Raw genomic sequence first — 17,490 nt, 5'->3', positions numbered from 1 at the left:
AGGCAGAGGCTGGGGTGCTGCCCCCTAAGAACCTGCTGACCCCTCTACAGGATAGCGTAGGAGCTGCCGCTGGAAGAGGAATTTCCCTGGGGAGGGCGCTAAGGTCTCTCAGGCTCCAAACCCTCCCAGGACTGACTTGAATCTGGGATAGAGGGAGTCCGTAGGATAACGTGGGTATTTTCCCAGGTGATATAAATGGATTCCAGATAATTCTCTCATAGCGTCTGCAGGCTCCTCTTTGTGGCTCCATCACCTACCAAGACCACCACCAACAGCATTCCCTTGATCAGCTGGGCTGTGGATGTGATTCCTGCTTCACTCCTTCCCTCGCCCTCTCCCGTCCCCACCCCCCCACCACCCCGCCCAGTTCTCACAGCTTGCAGAACAGTCCTTCCCAAGGCACAGGGTGGGAGAAGAGCATGTTCTGGTGAGGAAGCAGAACTCAGAGCAGAGGAAATGGGTGAGCCAGAGGGTAGACTAGCCAGGTCTGGAGCTCCGAGTTGAGAGCAGGCATTGGGTCAGGACTGAATGGCCAGGCAGGCTGGAATTAGCGGGTAGGACGGTCATAAGACAGATGTACTGCCTGGAACCCAGACAGCAGCCGGCAGAACAAAGTGAGAGTCTGAGGTCCAGGTTTCAGCAGGAGAGTGGGCATCAGCTGATCTGCAGGAACTAGGAGGCTGAGCAAAGCAGGAAGAGCACAGAGCCAGGGCACAGGGCCGAGGAAGGGTCCTGACCCCTGCAATAGAGAAGGAGCTTCGTGGGGAGTCCTACAGAGCAGGCTGAAATCCCCAGACACGACTGGCTGGAGGTTTGCTGGTTGGGCACAAATGAGAGCATCTGCTGTAGTCACACAGGGAGAAAATAGGCTTCTGTTTCCCCTGCCCACCTTTTGCCAAAAGTCGCATTTTGTGTTCTGGAGAAAATCTGTTTCCCAGTTGGGTGACTGGTCTGCTTATTATACATGGACTATATTTGGTTTGTATAAATGAAAAATATTGATCCAAAGATATCCAGTTAGAGGCAGGAAGTGTCCTCTCGTATTCCCCCCAGCCCAGCTGCACTAGCTCTGTGCCTGGATTTAGAAGCAGTCATTCCTTCCCTGGGTTAGGGGGCATGTCCCTTGGGTTTGCTTAGGACCTTTTAAAACATCAGTTCAAGATAGAGAATTGAATATTTACTACATTGATTCTAATATGCATTAATATATTGATTTAAATATAATAACATTAATATAACATGTGTATTTTGACTTTTACTACTTTAACTTCTAGGCTATGAACATCTCCAGGGCAAAGACAGGTCTTTTTATTGCCTTGTTCCCAAGCAACCAGCACGGAGCCCATGAGTTGTCCAAAAATATTTAAGTCAGTAGGCAAATCAGGAATACTGATGTTTAAATATTTCTTTTTCTTTTTATATATTCACAGAATCTCAGATCTCAAACTGGATATGACTTTAGAGGTTACCTAGTCTGTCTTCCCAACCAGTGCAGGAATTATTTCTACCACCTTTTTAATAGAGGAGCATCAGCCTCCTCTAGATACTTCTAGTCAGTTCTTTGTGGGACAGCCTGTTCCATTGCTGGGCAACTCTGATAGAAGTTTCTTCTTCAGAGAGCCCCTAAATCTGATTCCCTAGTAACGTCTACCCAGTGGTCCTACTCATCTTCCTCCCCTTCCTCCGTCCCTCTCACCCTTACCCACCATATTCTTTTCCTTTTCTCCAGGTGAAACAATTGCCCATGTGAACTTATTTCAAGACCTCCCCTCTTCCTAGTTACCCTCCTCTCCCATCCATGAATGTGGTTTGTATTCATGTTCCTTAAGATATGGCACCCAAACTAGCCTTATGGAATTTGACTATGGAATATGCGGGAGCAGGGAGATATCACCCTCCTAATTCGGATGTTCTTATGCTATTAATGGCACTTCAGATTGCATTAATCTTTATGCTGCTACCTTTTTTTTTTTTTTTTTTGCGGTATGCGGGCCTCTCACTGTTGTGGCCTCTCCCATTGCGGAGCACAGGCTCCAGACGCACAGGCTCAGCGGCCATAGCTCACGGGCTTAGTTGCTCCGCGGCACGTGGGATCTTCCCGGACCAGGGCACGAACCCGTGTCTCCTGCATCGGCAGGCGGATTCTCAACCACTGCGCCACCAGGGAAGCCCAATGCTGCTACCTTTTCCTGTTGTTTTTTATTAAACATCTAAAAAGCACAGTTTTAAAAACACTAAATTCAGTCAAACTATTCTCTTTCACTCTATCCAATTGATTTTTAAAGCCAAACATTAAGTTGAGAATCTGACTGCTTGAGATCTTGGTATGTATTGGAAAATACTGTCCCGGGAGAAGGGATGGAACTTAGGGTGGGACCTGCTCTGCAGACAGCTTCCCCTTCCACTGCCCCCAAGTCTCTGGGCAGGAACCTCGGAGCACCTGTGACCCCTTCATTCATCATGAGCCACCAAGTTACTCGGTCTTATCTGTTCTACCTCTAAGTACCTTCCTTGTCTGTCCCCACCGTTGCCCTCACATGAGGTTCAGGTTCTCACATGAAATACTGCAGGATCCTTCGGAAATGCAAGTCCCAGCAGGCATTCTCTGCTCAAAATGTTTCAACGGCTTTCCGGCTCCTCTAAGACAAAGTCGAAACCCCCTCAGAGAGCTTACAGGTCCCTGTGCAAGTTCCCCTCTATGGGCACCTGCACCCCATCTTCACCTCCTCCTGCAAATCCACGTTTCACTCTTTCCAATGTGCTCGCTGGTCCCTGAGGCGCTCGGCTCCTTCCTGCCTTGAGGTCTTTGCTCGTATGTGCCAGGCGCTGCTCTGAATGCTCTACACAAATTAACTCGCTTCATCCTCACCACCACCCTCTGAAGTAGATAATATTACTCTCATGTTACAGACGGGGGAGTTCATGTGTTAAGTATTTTGCTTGGAGTCACGCAGTTAATAAGGGCAGGATGAGACCCGTGACCAGAAATGCCCTCCCTTTCTTTCTCCTGGGTGAACTTCTACCCATCTTTCAAGACAGTTCAAGCACTGGCTTTTCTGGGAAGTCTGCCTAGGCCCTGAACTTAACCCCAGATAGCACTTATCGTTCTGGGCTAATCGTTTGCTAAATGATCATCTCCCTCTAAGCAGTACATTCACGGAGATAGGCCCCTGTCCTTTCCTCACTGAGCCCCCAGAACCTATATTCTGTGCCGGGAATCTAACGAATGCTTTGATGAAAGGAACTCATTAATGAATAAGTGAATTAACTACTTACCGGGTTCCTTCTGTAGTCATAATATGGCATCATAGCCATTTACCAAATGGTTAATTTGGGGCCATCAGTTTTTCCTGTAATGCATACAGAAATCTGGCCAAAGCTTAACTGTACATCAATTCTTAATTTTCTTAAGAAAGGATTAAAGAATTTAAAAATTCTTAATGTTCTCCTGAAATTCAGATCAGTTATCCTGGCTTTGTCTAAGAGCAATACTGCTTTCTGAAGTGCCCTGGAATTACTTAAAAACGCACAGCGGCAGGAAGTTTTAAAACTACCAATCCCAGTATGCTCTTTGCTCAGGTGTCCTCTGAGTTCATCCCCTTGAGGATAAAATATTCACCCCGAGAAGACAAATACAGACAATCAGAGACGCGTGAGAAGCCATAAAGGGGGGTGGGATACCCCTCCTGCCCTCCCTACGCCAACACCACCAAAGGACCTCGTATTCGCACAGCGCTCACTGCCTTTTCTTATTTTCTGCATTCTCCATGCTCTGGCATCTAGGGCCTCGGGTGTGGCAGGTGAGCGGAGGGGAAGATTGCCCTCCCGGGGCCAGCAGATTCTTAGACATAACACACAAGTGCAGCTTTCAGAGACAAATCAGCTCATCCAAAGCACACACCGCAGTGACGTCCTTTGTCGAGCTTTCGCACATCAAGCCAATATTCCTCCGCCATAATCAACCCAGGGCCGGGTACCAGACAACTCAATAAAGGCTCTCGCCGGTGCTTTCCTCTCACTCCTTCTTCCTCCTGACCGACTCTGGTGCTTCCCAGCAGGGTCCTGTGTGGGGAACCAGGCCTCCTACCTCTAGGGATCTGTGAGTGTAAAAACTTCTTCCTTCGTGACAGCGTCTCATGTCTGTGTGTCTTACCATCCCTGGACTTTAAAACAAAGTCCAGGTACATTTAAAAACATACACTAGTCTATTTCATGGGATAGGATTCTTTCCCTTGATCTTCCCACAAACTTGAAGTACGGAACTAGACATCATCATTATCATCTTATAGGTAAGAAAGGGAAACGAAGTGAATTGCAGTGACTTACCCAAGGGCACACAAGAAATTAATGGCAGAGCTAGGACTTAAACGCAGGTTTGGGGCTGGTACAGAATGCTGAACATTTCCCCAAAAGTTCTATAGACGACCATGCAAAGTTATAAATACGCTGTCCTGTGAGTCTCAGTTACTTTGTCTGTAAAATGGGGATGATACCATCTTTTGGATCAATATGATAATATATGTGAAAGCACTTTGTAAAATGCAAATATGATTCAAATCAATATATTAAACTGTGTCACAAAATTTTTCCCAGCTCTTAGGGCCAGGAATATCTGAGTAAACTTTGTCCATTTTGACTGCCCAGCATACAACACACCTTAGTTCTGGTGAAGCTCTATCTCCTACCATGGAGCCCGAAAAGGGCCTTTTCTCCTCATCTCCAGCAGATGCAACGTATGATTGACAAAATGAAGAGGCCCACGTCTGTGGTGAGAACCTGACTTCTAGATGCAGTGTGGTCTTGACTTATAAGGTACAGCAAATCCTAACCTGTAGGATAAGCATAAACTGTAGTCCCATGAGCACAATAGCCTTCGCTTTGTTATAAATATGACATAAGACATGCAACAAGGCATCAGAGACATCTTTCTATTAGGTTTTGGATTCCAGGAAGCAGTTGCTGCAGTCCTGGCTGGAAACAAATAGATGGAGAAGAAGTAACGGTCACCTTCCTATCACTGAGACGTGAGCTCTCCAGGCATTGAAATCTGTATTCATAGGAATGACTGCTACGCTTTACGGTGTGCGTCTCGCCTATGTTATCTCGTTTCATCGCCATTTACCAGTAAGAAAACTGAAGCACAGGGAGATTAAGACCCCTTAGTTAGTAAACGGTGAGTCCATCAGACTCAAAGTCTAGACTCAAAGATTCAGACTCTAAGCAGAATTTCTCATCCTTTTATGTGCATGGGGGACACCTGGAGATGTTGTTAAAGTGCAGATTCTGATTCTATGGGTCTGTGGTGGGGCCTGAGAATCTGCATGTCTAGCAATCTCCCAAGTGATATAGACACTGCTGGTCTGAGGACCACACTTTAAGAAGCAAGGCTCTAAATCGTTCTTGAATAGTGCTTCTTGAATCTCATCATAAAAAACACTCATGGCTCTTCAACTAAGCACTTCCCTAGGGCTTCTCCCTTTGCCAGAGCTTGGTGACATGAGAGGAGAGTCCCTATGCATCTATTAAATGTTCTGATTTAACTCAGTGAATGATTTCTTCTTTGATTTGTTCAATCCACAAACCTTTATTGAGAGCCTGCTAGGAGCCAACCATAATGGTGGGTGCTGAGGATACCAGGATAAGTAAGATAAGGTCCTGGCCTCTAAGAGAGGAGCTATTGATGGACACAGGCTGTCCTGAAAACCTCTGAACACCCTGCAGCAGACTGACTTAGGACCAAGTCCACTTGTGGGCTGCCTTGGCTCTGGCACCAACCTCACCACCACAAGGTATGGGCATGTTTCAGCATGTGGGTCCAATTCTCTTGGCACAGAGACAATTTTCTGGTGGCTCCTCCTGTCCAGAGTCTACTGCGAAAATACAATTCACCTACCTTGGGTCATTGATTGCATCAGTAAACATAAAACTATGCCATTCTTTTGTTGGGATAAGAACACACTGAATGTTTCTCACACTTCTTTTGGGGTGAGAACTGCCAAAGACAGAACTTGAGTTTTTCTACATGCTTTTAGATAACTTTACATGCATTCGGAAGACAACAAGAAAATAAATCTGAATTAAAATTAACCTTAGGTTTATTTAACAAAATTAAGTCTCAGAAAGCAATCAGAATTTTAGCAAATGGACACGTATCTTGAGATTAAAGGTAAACGCCTTCTAAGGCTGCAGAGATCTATCAGATGTGTTATTTTGAAAATATTTTTGAAACAGCTTAGTTATTCAAGTCAATTTTCCCTCACTGAGGCTGTAATTAGTTTTCATTTAGTATTACTGTTGTTTGAAATGTAAATTTACTACTGTTATTTAGTCATAGACTAAGGCACACATTTCAACTAGGAAGAAATCTAAAGTTATGACATCAGATGATCCCCACCTGTTCCCTATGTGAGAATAAACACCCACAGAAACCTCTTTCCTTTAGCAAATGCCATTCCTTTACCCTATCTTTATGGCCTGGCTGATAAGGGGATGGGGAGAGAGGTGAAGGCTAGGCAGGTGAGGAGAGGTCCACACTCCTACAGGCAGCCAGCATCCTGTGACCACCAGCTCCTAGATTAGTATTTACCTTCATTCCTCTGAAACCCTGAACCTTTACTAGTGTCATATGGTCGTTTGAGATCATTCATACCTATCTCCACCCAGATGCAGATAAGATTCTATACTGTCAGGATCCAGGAAGCCAGCCAAGATAATAGATAAGTGGAGAAAAGGAAGGACAGTTCTCAGGAGAAATAATGTTAGAGGAGCCTTTTACAGCCATCTTTCTTCAGTGAACTTCTATGGTGAAGTGGTGAAGGATTGTAAAGCTCTTGAGTGAACTTCAAGTTGAAACGGGCTTTAAGGGACTCCTGGCATCCAGCTCTTTCAATATAAGGAGGAAGAAAGTTATGAATGAGGCACAGAGAGTTTCATTACCAAAGTCAAGGTCTTAAGACTAGTTAGTAAAAGTCAGAACTTGAAGTTCAGTCTGCTGAATTGCTGTCCAGTCATCTTCCTTCTTCCTGCCTGAGTATCCATCCTATATCCCGCCAGCCTTCGTCCAGGAATACAATTTTGTCCTCATCACAAACTGTCTCCTCATTATTTTGTTCATTCAGTCATTTTGCAAATATGTATCCAGAGCCCGCTGTGTGCCTGGAGCACAAGGAGAACTTCACAGACCGGGTCCCCGCCCTCAAGGCGACCACGATTCAGCTTTCCTCTCTCCTTGGAGCAATGCTTTCTGGATCCAGCCTTCCCCGTCAGAAGTTACTGCTGCTGCTCTCCCTGTGAGAGATGCTCTGCTTTCACAGTTAAAACTCTCTACTAACATCGAGAAGAGAGAAAAACAAAACACAACAAAACACGAGACACAGCCTAGAGTGGATATGGCACCTAAAGACAGTGAAGTGCTTTTGAAATTGAGTCAAGAAGTTTTCAGTCCACAGTGAGGATTGAATTCCAAGTGTCCCTATGGTGTTGTCCTGAAATTGATTCCACAGAACTATAGTTGAAGGGGGCCTGTGTTTTTCACAACTGGAAATGCCCCTTGTCCAAAGAGATGCTGGCTTACATCAAATCTTTTAAGGTTGTAGTCACTACTAATGTAAATGAGTTCCTAAAAAACTGTAGCTATACTGGGTCATCTAAGTGGGTTAGTTAGCAACAAGACGGTATGACTTTGACAGTGAAGTTATGTAACCAGCAAGGAAAAAAAAATCTAGCAGTTTAAAAAGACTTTCTGGTTTTTTTTCTTAGAGGAGGTTTAATGTGGCCTAAGTCTAAGAAGATTTGTCTCAAATTGAGAATGGAGGCTTAAATCAGTTTATTATTTTAAAACGCATGATAACCATTTTCATTCCTCTTTGGCTTCTGAGTTTTTTTCTCAGTTCGGAATTATTGTGATGATTGAGAGCCTATTGGCATAGAAAGCTTCCTAACACCCCACTGTTGTGTTTTCAAATAAGAATAAAGGAAAAGCAGCCGGCCTCGTCAGAAATGACTCTGTGTGAATGAGGACATCCAAATTGGTGAGTGTCCATTTTCTTGGAAATATAAATCAGTGTTCCTGATGTTGAATATAGATTTCTGTAGTAACCTGTATCTTTGATAAAGATTTTGATTCAGGACGAAGGAACTCGAAAGATTATGTTAAATGAATTTTACAAATTCTAATTGAAGCATTGTCAGTGGACAAGCGTTTTCCAAATTACCTCTCGTGTGCAGGGTACACAGCAGACATAGAATACATTATTTTTACTACTGAGAAACAAGATCAAGAGGATAAAGTTTTAAGGTGCAAGGTTATTTGGACCACTATCAACACTGTTCATTAATTAGCCCACTTTGGAGCTAAGGTTGAATGCCTATTTTTCACAATAACTCGGTTTCATTACGGAATAGGGAATGCAGGGTAATAACACCATACATATATAAAAAATATATATATATATTCATAGAATGAACCCAGTAGAGAACAAAAAAATACACTTAGCCAGATGACATAACTTCTACCTGCTGCCTCAAGGTGGGAATGGGCTAAGAGGTCTGTGGAATGACAACAGGGTCCCTATAATACTCTACTCCTTTTATAATTTTCCCTGCACCTAGGGAAACCTTCCGTAGCAGAAGGAGAATTTTGAAATATCCTAAAATAAGTTTAGAAGCTGGGACTGAAGAGAGACTAGCACTGATTCCTCTAATGGGTGCTCAGCAAAGTCCATGTTACTTGGAGGCCTAACTGAGGCGTCCAAGCTTGACTACTTCCCTTGATTGTCATTAGAATCTCCTGGATTTAACTAAATATCCTCTCTTCCTCCTTTGGCACACACTGTGGACTAATGACGTGAATACTTGACACAAAATCCCATAAAATATTATGCTTTAGTAACTTCCTAGTTAAAATTTGATTTCATTTTCTTTATTGGGGCCAAGGTACAGTGCTGCCATTTTATTGTGAAAAGTCTATATATTATAAAACATCAGGGGCAATGTTTAATATAATAAACCCACAAACTGCAGCTGATTTGTAAACATAATCAAATAGGCAGAAAGCAGGGGCAGGTAGTGATTCTTATAATGACATACAAGCAGATAGCAAATAATTGTGGCCCTGGAGGTATCCTGTCATATAAAAATGGCTTTTTTTGAAGTACAGTTGATTTAAATATTATATTGGTTTCAGGTGTACAATATAATGATTTGATATTCTTATAGATTATACTGAAAATCCCCTTACATTTTTTCCCTCTTTAAAATACACTGTTTCTAATATGCCTAACATTGAAAGCTTGTCTACGTACATATTTTTGGTAAAACCTACTAACAAAAAGTTCATGGGCATTTTATTTCTCTTAACTACTTTTTAAAATTTTCTTGTTTCACTAAACATGATTTTTTTAAAAATATGGAAACCCCTTGAAGACCCCCTACATCTCTCAACACTGTCCATCTTCTCATATGTTTCTATCACTGTGAATATACATATTAGAGGACGTACAGGGACTTAGGATAACACATGATCAGGACTTCCCTGGCGGTCCAGTGGTTAAGACTCTGTGCTTCCACTGCAGGGGGCATGGGTTCCAACCCTGGTTAGGAAACTAAGATCCTGCATGCCGCGCTGTGAGGCAAAAAAACCAGAACAGTACAACGTATTATCTACTGACGGCGTGTGTTTACCATATGTATATATATGGTGTCCTCCATGACACAAGGCGAATCAAAACCTGTTTTAAAACAAGCCAGTCACTTCTGCCCCTTCCTTTGGAGTCGATTATTCGCATTAGGTATTTCTAAAAGATCCATGCAGTTATTTGCCATAGAAAAGACATGATTTAATTCTCTCAGCCAGCATTCATACACCCCGTCCCTCCTAGGCAAACCTTGGCACTTGGATTAAGTACTCGGAGTTAACAGCCAACTGTATACGGACCCTTCAGCACAGTGAGGGGAAAAGTGACATTTTACTTCCACCCCAGACAAAGCTATTATATTTACCTTCTACATTGAAGATAGTAAAGTGCGGTCGGCAATGGAAAGTACCCAACGCGTTACCTGCGCAGTTCATCCACAGACCCTGGTAAACCCAAGTGGCCGTTATCACCGAGGATGCTCGGGTAGTTACTTTCCACTCATTGGACGCGGTGGCAGCGACGAGAGCACCAAAGCCCCCGACGCCAAACACCAGAGCCGAGATCTGTGCCCTGGACATGTCGCTCAGGCGTCTCCAGGGACGCGGTCCAGACAGATCGCTGCGGTGGTCTAGGCACGCACTGGACACAATCCACTTGGACCAGTGTTGCAGCAAGTTAACGCGGGTAGGTGACAGTACTTCATGCTCGGGTGGCCTGAGGAAGGACCGGAAATTAGGATAAAGTCTGATTTACCGATGGCATTTTAAAGGTAACCTAAGATGATCTTTCTAACTTCCTACACGGATATTTACTAAAAGTTTGTAGACGGATTCTAAAGGTTTTGAGTTCGCAGATTTTTTTCCTGCCACATAGTTAACGTTTAATTTTTTGTTATCCTGAAGCTTAATGAACCATGCAGGGACCAGATATTACAAAGTACAAATTATACAGTAACAGTTAAGGCTTATTTGACCCATTGCTTTAGGCTTGCATGCTTCTGAATCTTATATAAATGGAATCATAGTGCAGCTTTCTTCTGTAACCAATTTTTTCACACATTATGTTTGTGAAATTCATCTATGTTCAGCAATGTAGCTATGGTTCATTAATTATTACAGCAGAATATAGTATTTCATTAAATGAATTTTGCTGGGTTACACATTCATTTTGACTAAGTACTTTGAAGATATAATTATATTTTTATTGGGCTTCCATTGTTGTTTTTGAGAAATCGAGAGTCTGATTTGTCATTTCTTTGTAGGTTAATCTGTATTTTCTCTTTGGCTGGTTTTAAGATTGTCTTTGGTTTGGGCAGTTTCACTAATTTTCTAAGTGTGGATTTAAAAAAAAAATCGTATTTGGGATTTACTGAACTTTTTGAAACTGATGATTCATTGCTTTCATCAATTCTGGAGAACCATTAGTCCCTTCCTTCTCCAGATATCACCTCTGTCCCTATCCTTTCTTTATCTTCTTCTGTGACTCTGACAAGCTCTATTTTTTTAGTTGGTCCTATGTCTCAAAATCTCTTTAAAATTATTTACTTCTTTATTGCTCCATGATGAATTCTGGGAATTTTTTTCAGACATATGTTCTAATTTTTAAAATTTTTCTTCAACTATATATAATCTGCTGTTAACCCATGCAGAGTTTCTAATTTCTATTACTCTCCTTTTTAAAATAATTCTGGAAGTTCCATTTTATTCTTTTTCAAATCTGCCTGTTTCTTTTTTCTAATCTCTTTGTTCTTTAGTCATAATTCAAAGGCCATATTTTATTTTATTTTAATTTTTAAAATTTTTTATTTTATTTATTTTTTTAACATCTTTATTGGAGTATAATTGCTCTACATGGTGTGTTAGTTTCTGCTTTATAACAAAGTGAATCAGCCATACATATACATATATCCCCATATCTCCTCCCTCTTGTGTCTCCCTCCCACCCTCCCTATCCCACCCTTCTAGTTGGTCACAAAGCACTGAGCTTATCTCCCTGTGCTATGTGGCTGCTTTCCACTAGCTATTGATTTTACATTTGGTAGTGTATATATGTCTATGCCACTCTCCCACTTCATCCCAGCTTACCCTTCCCCCTTCCCGTGTCCTCAAGTCCATTCTCTATGTCTGCGTTTTTATTCCTGTCCTGCCCCTAGGTTCTTCAGAACGATTTTCTTCCTCTCTCTCTCTCTCTTTTTTTTAAGATTCCATATATATGTGTTAGCATACAGTATTTGTTTTTCTCTTTCTGACTTACTTCACTCTGTATGACAGGCTCTATGTCCATCCATCTCACTACGAATAACTCAGTTTTGTTTCTTTTTATGGCTGAGTACTATTCCATTGTATATATGTGCCACAACTTCTTTAGCCATTCATCTTTCGATGGACACTTAGGTTGCTTCCATGTCCTGGCTATTGTAAATAGAGCTGCAATGAACATTGTGGTACATGACTTTTTTGAATTATGGTTTGCTCAGGGTATATGCCCAGTAGCGGGATTGCTGGGTCATATGGTAGTTCTATTTTTAGTTTTTTAAGGAACCTCCATACTGTTCCCCATAGTGGCTGTATCAATTTACATTCCCACCAACAGTGCAAGAGGGTTGCCCTTTCTCCACACCCTCTCCAGCATTTATTGTTTGTAGATTTTTTGACGATGCCCATTCTGACTGGTGTGAGGTGATACCTCATTGTAGTTTTGATTTGTATTTCTCTAATAATTAATGATGTTGAGCATCCTTTCATGTGTTTGTTGGCAATCTGTGTACCTTCTTTGGAGATATGTCTATTTAGGTCTTCTGCCCATTTTTGGATTAGGTTGTTTGTTTTTTTGATATAGAGCTGCATGAGCTGCTTATAAATTTTGGAGATTAATCCTCTCTCAGTTGCTTTATTTCCAAATATTTTTTCCCATTCTGAAAGTTGTTTTTTCGTCTTGTTTATGGTTTCCTTTGCTGTGCAAAAGCTTTTAGGTTTCATTAGGTCCCATTTGTTTATTTTTTTTTTTATTTCCATTTCTCCAGGAGGTGGGTCAAAAAGGATCTTGCTGTGATTTATGTCAGAGTGTTCTGCCTATGTTTCCCTCTAAGAGTTTTATAGTATCTGGCCTTTTATTTAGGTGTTTAATCCATTTTGACTTTATTTTTGTGTACGGTGTTAGGGAGTGTTCTAATTTCATTATTTTACATGTAGCTGTCCAGTTTTCCCAGCACCACTTATTGAAGTGGCTGTCTTTTCTCCATGGTATATTCTTGCCTCCTTTATCAAAAATAAGGTGACCATGTGTGCATGGGTTTATCTCTGGGCTTTCTATCCTCTTCCATTGACCTATATTTCTGTTTTTGTGCCAGTATCATACTGTCTCAATTACTGTAGCTTTGTATATAGTCTGAAGTCCGGGAGCCTGATGCCTCCAGCTCCGCTTTTCTTTCTCAAGACTGCTTTGGCTATTCAGGGTCTTTTGTGCTTCCATACAAATTGTGAAATTTTTTGTTCTAGCTCTGTGAAAAATGCCATTGGTAGTTTGATAAGGATTGAATCTGTAGATTGCTTTGGGTAGTATAGTCATTTTCACAGTGTTGATTCTTCCAATCCAAGAACATAGTATATCTCTCCATCTGTTTGTATCATCTTTAATTTGTTTCATCAGTGTCTTATAGTTTTCTGCATACAGGTCTTTTGTCTCCTTAGGTAGCTTTATTCGTAGGTATTTTATTCTTTTTGTTGCAGTGGTCAGTGGGAGTGTTTCCTTAATTTCTCTTTCAGATTTTTCATCATTAGTGTATAGGAATGCAAGAGATTTCTGAGCATTAATTTTGTATCCTGCTACTTTACAAAATTCATTGATTAGCTCTAGTAGTTTTCTGGTAGTCTCTTTAGGATTCTCTATGTATAGTATCATGTCACCTGCAAACAGTGACAGCTTTACTTCTTTTCCAATTTGGATTCCTTTTATTTCTTTTTCTTCTCTGATTGCTGTGGCTAAAACTTCCACAACTATGTTGAATAATAGTGGTGAGAGTGGACAACCTTGTCTTGCTCCTGATCCTAGAGGAAATGGTTTCAGTTTTTCACCATTGAGAATGATGTTGCCTGTAGGTTTGTCATATATGGCCTTTATTATGCTGAGGTAAGTTCCCCCTATGCCTGCTTTCTGGTGGGTTTTTATCATAAATGGGTGTTGAATTTTCTCAAAAGCTTTTTCTGCATCTATTGAGATGATCATATGGTTTTTCTCCTTCAATTTGTTAATATGGTGTATCACATTGATTGATTTGCGTATATTGAAGAATCCTTGCACTTGTGGGATAAACCCCACTTGATCATGGTATATGATCCTTTTCATGTGCTGTTGGGTTCAGTTTGCTAGTATTTTGTTGATGATTTTTGCATCTATGTTCATCAGTGATATTGGCCTGTAGTTTTCTTTCTTTGTGACATCTTTGTCTGGTTTTGGTATCAGGGTGATGGTGGCCTTGTAGAATGAGTTTGGGAATGTTCCTCCCTCTGCTATATTTTGGAAGAGTTTGAGAAGGATAGGTATTAGCTCTTCTCTGAACATTTGATAGAATTCGCCTGTGAAGCCATCTGGTCCTGGGCTTTTGTTTGTTGGAAAATTTTTAATCACAGTTTCAATTTCAGTGCTTGTGATTTGTCTGTTTATATTTTCTATTTCTTTCTGGTTCAGTCTTGGAAGGTTGTGGTTTTCTAAAAATTTGTCCATTTCTTCCAGGTTGTCCATTTTATTGGCATATAGTTGCTTGTAGTAATCTCTCATCATCCTTTGTATTTCTGCAGTGTCAGTTGTTCCTTCTTTTTCATTTCTAATTCTATTGATTTGAGTCTTCTCCCTTTTTTTGCTGATGGGTCTGGCTAATGGTTTATCAATTTTGTTTATCTTCTCAAAGAACAAGCTTTTAGTTTTATTGATCTTTGCTATTGTTTTCTTCATTTCTTTTTCATTTATTTCGGATGTGATCTTTATGATTGCTTTCCTTCTGCTAACTTTGGGGTTTTTGTGTTCTTCTTTCTCTAATTGCTTTAGGTGTAAGGTTAGGTTGTTTACTTGGGATGTTTGTTGTTTCTTGAGGTAGGATTGTTTTGCTATAAACTTCACTCTTAGAACTGCTTTTGCTGCATCCCATAGGTTTTGGGTCGTTGTGTTTTCATTGTCATTTATTTCTAGGTATTTTTTGATTTCCTCTTTGATTTCTTCAGTGATCTCTTGGTTATTAAGTAGTGTATTGTTTAGCATCCATGTGTTTGTACTTTTTACAGACTTTTTCCTGTAATTGATATCAAGTCTCATAGCGTTGTGGTCAGAAAAGATATTTGATAAGATTTCAGTTTTCTTAAATTTATCAAGGCTTGATTTTTGACCCAAGATATGATCTATCCTGGAGAATGTTCCATGAGCACTTGAGAAGAAAGTGTATTCTGTTGTTTTTGGATGGAATGTCCTATAAATATCAATTAAGTCCATCTTCTTTAATGTATCATTTAAAGCTTGTGTTTCCTTATTTATTTTCATTTTGGATGATCTGTCCATTAGTGAAAGTGGGGTGTTAAAGTCCCCTGCTATGATTGTGTTATTGTTGATTTCCCCTTTTATGGCTGTTAGCATTTACCTTATGTATTGAGGTGCTCCTATGTTGGGTGCATAAATATTTACAGTTGTTATATCTTCTTCTTGGATTGATCCCTTGATCATTATGTAGTGTCCTTCTTTGTCTCTTGTAATAGTCTTTATTTTAAAGTCTATTTTGTCTGATATGAGAATTGTTACTCCAGCTTTCTTTTGATTTCCACTTGTATGGAATATCATTTTCCATCCCCTCACTTTCAGTCTGTGTGTGTCCCTAGGTCTGAAGTGGGTCTCTTGTAGACAGCATAAATATGAGTCTTGTGTTTGTATCCATTCAGCCACTCTATGTCTTTTGGTTGGAGCATTTAATCCAATTACATTTAAGGTAATTATTGATATGTATGTTCCTATTACCATTTTCTTAATTGTTTTGGGTCTGTTATTGTAGGTCTTTTCCTTCTCTTGTGTTTCCTGCCTAGAGAAATTCCTTTAGCATTTGCTGTAAAGCTGGTTTGGTGGTGCTGAATTCTCTTAGATTTTGCTTGTCTGTAAAGGTTTTAATTTCTCTGTTGAATCTGAATGAGATACTTGCTGGGTAGAGTAATCTTGGTTGTATGTTTTCCCCTTTCATCACTTTAAATACATCCTGCCACTCCCTTCTGGCTTGCAGAGTTTCTGCTGAAAGATCAGTTGTTAACCTTATGGGGATTCCCTTGTATGTTATTTGTTGTTTTTCCCTTGCTGCTTTTAATATGTTTTCTCTGTATTTATTTTTTTATTTTTTGCTGTACGTGGGCCTCTCACTGCCATGGTCTCTCCCATTGTGGAGCACAGGCTCCAGACACGCGGGCTCAGCGGGCATGGCTCATGGGCCCAGCCACTCTGCGGCATGTGGGATCTTCCTGGACTGGTGTATGAACCTGTGTCCCCTGCATTGGCAGGCAGACTCTCAACCACTGCACCACCAGGGAAGCCCTGTATTTAATTTTTGAGAGTTTGATTAATATGTGTCTTGGTGTGTGTCTCCTTGGATTTATCCTGTATGGGACTCCTTGCACTTCCTGGACTTGATTAACTATTTCCTTTCCCGTATTAGGGAAGTTTTCAACTATATAATCTCTTCAAATATTTTCTCAGTCCCTTTCTTCTTCTGGGACCCCTATAATTCGAAAATTTGGTGTGTTTAATGTTGTCCCAGGGGTCTCTGCGACTGTCCTCAATTCTTTTCATTCTTTTTTTTTTTTTCTGCTCTGGGGTAGTTATTTCCACTATTTTATTTTCCACCTCACTTATCCGTTCTTCTGCCTCATTTATTCTGCTATTGATTCCTTCTAGAGAATTTTTAATTTCATTTATTGTGTTGTTCATCATTGTTTGTTTGCTCTTCACTTCTTCTAGTTCCTTCTTAAACGTTTCTTGTATTTTCTCCATTTTATTTCCAAGATTTTGGATCATCTTTACTATCATTACTCTAAATTCTTTTTCAGGTAGACTGCCTATTTCCTCTTCATTTGTTTGGTCTAGTGGGTTTTTGCCTTGCTCCTTCATCTGCTATGTGTTTCTTTGTTTTCTCATTTTGCTTAACTTACTGTGTTTGGGATCTCCTTTTTGCAGACTGTGGGTTTGTAGTTCCCGTTGTTTCTGGTGTCTGCCCCCAGTGGCTAAGGTTGGTTCAGTGGGTTGTGTGGGCTTCCTGGTAGATGGGACTGGTGCCTGTGTTCTGGTGGATGAGGCTGGATCTTGTCCTTCTGATGGGTAAGACCATGTCCAGTGGTGTGTTTTGGGGTGTCTGTAGCCTTATTATGATTTTAGGCAGCCTGTCTGCTAATGGGTGGGGTTGTGTTTCCGTCTTGCTAGTTGTTTGGCATAGGGTGTCCAGCACTGGAGCTTGCTGGGCATTGAGTGGAGCTGGGTCTTAGTGTTGAGATGGAGATCTCTGTGAGAGCTTCTGCTGTTTGATATTACGTGGAGCCGGGAGGTCTCTGGTGGACCAATGTCCTGAACTTGTCTCTCCCACCTCAGAGGCACAGTCCTGACACCCTGCTGGAGCACCAAGACCCTGTCAGCCACGTGGCTCAGAAGAAAAGGGAGAAAGAAAGAAAGAAAGAAAGAAAGAAAGAGAGAAAGAAAGAAAGAAAGAAAGAGAGAAAGAGAGAAAGAGAGAAAGAGAGAAAGAGAGAAAGAGAGAGGAAAGAAAGGAAGGAAGGAAGGAAGGAAGGAAGGAAGGAAGGAAGGAAGGAAGGAAGGAGGGAGAGAAAGAAAGAAAAGTTAT

General features: G+C 41.1%; 1 protein-coding gene across 1 annotated transcript in view; it reads right to left on the bottom strand.

Annotated features, from left to right (window-relative positions):
• Window positions 1–10,213, bottom strand: part of CLDN10 (claudin 10) — a 93,121-nt gene extending 82,908 nt beyond the window's left edge. The window contains exon 1 of the mRNA XM_059042327.2: window positions 10,000–10,213. Within this exon, the coding sequence (XP_058898310.1) occupies window positions 10,000–10,213 (214 nt within the window). The remainder of the gene's footprint in view (window positions 1–9,999) is intronic.
• Window positions 10,214–17,490: the final 7,277 nt, after the last annotated feature.

This window comes from Kogia breviceps, chromosome 16 (assembly GCF_026419965.1).
Source record: "Kogia breviceps isolate mKogBre1 chromosome 16, mKogBre1 haplotype 1, whole genome shotgun sequence".
Classification (NCBI taxonomy): domain Eukaryota; kingdom Metazoa; phylum Chordata; class Mammalia; order Artiodactyla; family Physeteridae; genus Kogia; species Kogia breviceps.
This window is presented reverse-complemented; position numbering and strand designations above follow the sequence as displayed.